Raw genomic sequence first — 6,035 nt, forward strand, 5'->3', positions numbered from 1 at the left:
CTGAGGCACAGGTGGTAAAGCAGCCAGTGTACCAAAAGGAGGGCTCTCCTCATGTCGAGACATCTTTGAGCAGGACGTGCGTGTGATTTGGTGAATGAGAGTAGAAAGCACTTTGAATCCTCACCAAGTATAAAGGTGATAAATAAGGAAATAGATTTAACTAACAGGGTATAAACACTTGTTTTGTTCAGAAGGTGTTGCACTGTAAGAGCTGCAGTTCATGATTAAATTCAAGTGTACAAAATCTCATAAGGGGACTCCTTGATAGCAAGTTGATGGATGCATAAAAACTTTAGCTACTGATGTTGTAATCTTCCAACTTTAACTTTTAAAATCCATAGTATTTTATCCACAGTAGCGTTCTCCTTCATCGTCTCTAATGTGCTCATGTGTTCACTAAGAAAGCCTGTTTAAAGAAGCAACTTGTTAGACATTAAAAGTACCTATTAGGTCCTTTTTGTCAGGGGGTCGCACTAACTTTCATGCAGTACAGTAAGCAAACAGCTGCACATTAAACAACCAAAGAGAAAGATGTGTTGAAGTTCACAAATGTTATTAAACATGACAGATTATTACAAATAAACCTGGATCATTATTCAGATGCTCACACTGAGCCCACATATGCTCTCTCTGCACACTCTGGCTTCCTTTCACAGTCCAAAGACACACATGTTAGCTTAGCTGATGACTCTAAACTGACTGTGTGTGAACGCGAGCATGAATAGTTGTGTGATTCTGTGTTAGCACTGCAACAGACTGGTGGCCCATGCAGGGTATGCAACACCTCTCACCCTGTGACAGCTGGGGCTGGCTACAGCCCACCTACGACCCTGAATTAGCAGGGACAACAACATGATCAACTACTGGTTAATTTACCTGCTCTTATTTTGAAAGTCCCTCCACAATTAGTAAACACTGGCTCCTCCTGTCTCCTGTTTTCCTGCTAGGAAGCTCTTTGGGCCACTGTTGTCAGACTCATTTCCACCATCTTTGACTGCAGTTGGTGATGGTGCTGCTGTATCTGCTCTGATCTGGAGGATCACTCGAACAAGAACCTGAACCTGGTTGAGAAGTAAGTAAGAACTCTTGTCACATGCAATAGCACCCTGCTGAATCAGAAGCTGGTTTACCTTTTAGGACATCGGAGGCTGTTATGTGGCTCTTGGATGCTATTTTATACATATTTGCATCGAGTTATTTGTGGTTTAACTCATTGTTACTTTTTAAAATTAAGAACCATCTAGTGAAAAACTGTGTTTAACGTACTAACCTCCAAGCTGGAGCTTCCCATCATATGTTTGTGAAAGCATCTTATTTAACCCAAAGCCTCACCGAGACGTTTTGTTGCCTAAGCAACATTGTTGCCTAGCAGATTGCCCAGAAACCCAGCAGAAGCCGGTTCACCAAACCACCAAATTTTGAATGTATCATTTTTGATTGTGGTCAAAAGTCTTTGAACAAGGAGTAACAATGTAAAACATTCTGCTACATTCCAAATCTTATTTAAATAAAAAAGTATCTAATATACTTAAAGATGAAGAATGGCCCTATTTTATAATCATACCTCCTATTTTAGTTAGATGATTATTGATTAAACAATGTGTTCATCATCTTAATGTTGATGTTCAAAGCAATTTCCCCAAAAAGCCCACAGAGCACAAATTTCCACCAAGGCAGCTCCCTCTCTGTGAGGTATTTCCTTTTATGGGTATATTATTAGTAGTAGTAGTATGTCATTATTTTCTATATAATATTTTTGTTTTATTTGTTTTTTTACTTTGAGAAGTTTTTAATGCAGTAAAAGCAAGTGTAGGCTAGACATAAGTTGTTTTTTATTCATGTGGCCAGTGCATTCATTTCAATGGTTAGTAAATTCATTTCAATATTTAGGAAGAAATATCAAGTGAAAAAAGTTGTTTTAAAAAAAATATTATTCAGGAATGTGACAAAGTGGCTAGGACACAATTCATTTGCCATTTGTCACTTGCGTAACTTGTTATTCTGTGTTCTGTTATCCTATAGTCTATCATAATGCTTTAATGTAAACACAGCACATGTAACCTTGGCTCTACATACTATCCCGGGTCTGTTTGTGGTAGCATTGGTTATATTTATGTCATCTGTGCAAATGTACTTAAAGCTAAATGTCACTTCATCATTAATTGATTTGAATCTTTCATTTGTTTATGTAGTTTGGTTATACTTACCATTGCGTGTTCCTTTGGACAGGTCCTATGTGTAAAACAGGTATGTGGGAAGAGCCGCCCCAGTACTTCCTGAGTTTATAGGATATGATGTCACTGATCATGTCAATTGGGTGTAACCAAATGAAGGGGTGTTTCTTTTGTGTAAAATTGTTTATTTCATTTAAAATAACCTCATGAGTCAGATTAGGTGAAGAGATTGACTTTTCAAATTGTTTAGTTGGGTGAATGAGTTTGTTAAGTGGGAAAATGATTTTATTCCTGTTTCTTTGTCTAGACTGTGTTATTTAGTCTACCCTGTTTTCCCAATGGTAGAGGTTAATGAGATCCAGGTGTGAGTGGAATTCTATATAAAGCAGGTGAGATTTTGACTCATGGCTTCTTATGTTTTGTGAGATAATTGTTGAAGGGCAACGCCAGAAAATAAAGAACACTTAAAAGAAACTTGAACGGTCTGCAGATGCTGTCTTCCTATCACCTTTCATGCTGCTTAGGTTATGCTACTTCACAAATGGTGGCAGCAGTGGGATTCAGGCCAATAGGTGATAACAATGCAGAAATCAACCAAGTCAAGGAAACCTCAAGGGCCAACAGATTTTCCCCCAGAGGAGGCCCAAGATGATGGCAACCTGCCAGAAGCTACGGGTGAGCACAGCACGGAAGCACAAAGTCTCTCAGAGCTCTCAACTTTATTAAAAGGCCTGATGCAACAGCATGCTGACCGTGAGGCAAAATGGGAGCAGGACAGACAACGCCAGGATGAACGGTGGCATAGAATGCAACACCAGTTCAGCCAACTGCAGCAGGAGTTCCAGTCGGAGCGCCGGGAGCATCAGATGCTGTGGGAAGGTGCAGTAGCTGATTCCGGAGTGCCTCTGAGTTCCTCAGTGCGGAAAAAGGTGCAGCAACCTGTTCAACAGCGAGGAAAACCCCCTGAATCTTCCGCACCACCACAGTCATCCAATCTGGGCAGAGTAAGCGGTTGGAAAGGCCCGAAGATGCAGCCCTATGGTGAGGATGAAGATATTGAACATTATTTAACCACTTTTGAGAGGATTGCAACAGGATGTCAGTGGCCACAAGAAGAATGGGCACTGCATCTGGCTCCACTTCTTAGTGGTAAAGCACGTGCGGCATATGTTGCTATGGACACTGAAGAGACAATGGACTATGATAAGGTAAAAACCGCCGTTCTTGAAAAATTTGAAATAAGTGCTGAGACTTACCGAACCAGATTCCGCAACATGACGGTGAAGGACGATGAGACACCCAAAGAGCTGCGAACTCGCCTTAAAGACCTATATGAAAAGTGGATGCTTCCAAAGGAGAAGACGAAGGACCAAATAGGAGATGTCATAGTGATGGAACAGTTTCTCAGAGTTCTTAACCCAGAGCTGAGGACCTGGGTGAAAGAGCGCAACCCCACCACTTCAAAAGAAGCTGCAGAGATGGCAGAGGCTTTTCTTGCAGCCCGACGCCCACAAAAAGGGTATATGTTAGGAAAACCCAGTTCAGCCAATGTTTTTGTGGGTAGGTCAGGGGGTGGGAATGGGTACAAAGCTAAAAGCCCTAAACAAAGTTCCCCAATCACTAGCAGTAGCCGCGCTAGAGAAGTAAAGCAGAGAGGCCCGTTGGTGTGTCATGCCTGTGGTCAAGCAGGTCACTTTAAGGCAGATTGCCCAGGTCAGCAAGTCAGTAAGACTTACATGTGTCTTTCACCACAGTGTTTTGACTTGCTAGAGGAAGAAACAGAGTCTCTAGCACCCTCCAGTGATCAGGAGCACACCATCTGTGTTTTCATTGAGGGAAAACCTTGTGTTGCCCTCTTGGATTCAGGCAGTAGCCGCACACTTGTCAGGCAAGATTGTCTCCCTAGCGACACCACATTTTGTGGTAAAGTTAAAGTCTGGTGTGTTCATGGTGATAATGTTGATTATCCTATTGCCAATGTTTGCCTTCAAGTTAATGAAAAAGAGTACGTACTTACAGTTGGAGTAATGGATAAACTTCCCTACCAGATTGTGTTGGGCCGGGACATGCCAATTCTTGGGGAGTTATTAGCAAAGACAGAGAAAGACAGAGAAGAGAAGAATCTGCATGTTGCATGTGAAGGTCTGCTAGTAGTCACTAGGTCTGGTAATAAAGCTTGTCAGTCAGAGCCAGGTTTGAGTGAGTTGCCCTATGCAGACAGTGAAATTCCAGATATTGACAGACTAAGTAGGCCGCATATAAAGAAAAGTAAAATGCAGAGAAGACAGGAAAAAGTGAGGGGGACAGAAATTGCTGAGTCACTTCCTGAACCAGAGATCGATGAGCTCCTGGTTGTCCCGAGCAATATGCCTGACTAGGCCGCATATAAAGAAAAGTAAAATGCAGAGAAGACAGGAAAAAGTGAGGGGGACAGAAATTGCTGAGTCACTTCCTGAACCAGAGATTGATGAGCTCCTGGTTGTCCCGAGCAATATTGTCCAACTCCAAAGGGAGGACCCCTCTTTAGCACCCCTGTTTGCTAAGAGCACCCAAGAATCAGCACAGATTACAGACAAAGTACGGGAAGTATTCATTGTTAAGAATGAACGACTATATCGTCGTAGCAAAGTTGGTGACCAGTTGGTTGTTCCCAAAAGCTTAAGGCCTGTAGTCTTGCAGTTGGCTCATTCAGTTCCTTGGGCAGGCCACTTAGGACATCTTAAAACCTTTTCCAGAATGGTAACTCGTTTTTTTTGGCCACAGCAATTTTCAGACACTGCCCAGTTTTGCAAATCATGTCCACAGTGTCAGTTGACAGCCCCAAGTAGGAAAGGAGACAGAGCCCCACTCATTCCTATGCCTGTGATAGACGTTCCCTTTTCTCGTGTTGCCATGGATATTGTCGGCCCATTGGAAAGAAGTAGTGCAGGGCATAGGTACATTCTAGTGATCTGTGATTATGCAACAAGGTATCCAGAAGCTTTCCCATTGAGAAGGGTCAAAGCCCGCCAAATAGCTAATTGTCTGATACAGATGTTCTCAAGGGTGGGCATTCCCAAAGAAATCTTGACAGACCAAGGCTCAAACTTCACTTCCAACCTGTTGAAGGAAGTTTACAAACTTCTGGGAATTACCGGAATCAAAACGAGCCCTTATCATCCACAAACTGATGGACTTGTTGAGAGGTTTAATAAAACCCTGAAATCAATGCTGAGGAGGTTCGTAAGAGAATCAGGAAAAGACTGGGACCAATGGCTTCCATTTTTGCTTTTCGCCTATAGAGAGGTACCACAAGCATCAACTGGATTTTCTCCATTTCAGCTCTTGTATGGCCATAATGTCAGAGGTCCACTGGATGTACTTAAGGAGGCTTGGGAGGAAGCTAGCCCTGAAAAACAGTGCTCCTCCCTCTCTTATGTGTTGAAAATGAGGGACAAGCTTGAACAGTTTCAGGAACTGGCTCATTGTCACCTAGTAAGTGCCCAGCGACGTCAAAAACAGAACTATGATAAGACAGCTCGCAGGAGGGCCTTTAAAGAAGGACAAAAAGTGTTGCTCCTTTTGCCAACCACTGAAAGCAGTCTCTTAGCCAAATGGCAGGGGCCATTTGTGATAAACAGGAAAGCAGGTCCTGTCACTTATGAGCTCAACATGCCAGGTCGTCGGAAGAAGCAACAGGTGTTTCATGTCAACATGTTGAGGGAGTGGATTGAGAAGCCAGAGCAATCACTTCAGTTGTGGGCTCGTGTTGTACTGCAGGAAGAAGAGCCTCAAGAGCAATTCTTTCCCACCTGTACTGAAGAAAAGCTATTTCCAGATTTGAGCTATCTATCACCAGAACAGCAGGAGGAGCTCACGGCC

At 42.8% G+C, this 6,035-nt stretch overlaps 1 protein-coding gene across 1 annotated transcript; it reads left to right on the top strand.

Annotated features, from left to right (window-relative positions):
• Positions 1–2,755: 2,755 nt before the first annotated feature.
• LOC121813290 lies at positions 2,756–4,552 on the top strand. Its single transcript, XM_042216958.1, has one exon. It carries the CDS (start codon positions 2,756–2,758, stop codon positions 4,550–4,552), a length of 1,797 nt encoding a protein of 598 aa, XP_042072892.1.
• The last annotated feature ends 1,483 nt before the right edge of the window (positions 4,553–6,035 follow it).

Source organism: Haplochromis burtoni, unplaced genomic scaffold (genome assembly GCF_018398535.1).
Source record: "Haplochromis burtoni strain Fernald_Lab_line unplaced genomic scaffold, NCSU_Asbu1 Contig_1400, whole genome shotgun sequence".
NCBI classification, from domain to species: domain Eukaryota; kingdom Metazoa; phylum Chordata; class Actinopteri; order Cichliformes; family Cichlidae; genus Haplochromis; species Haplochromis burtoni.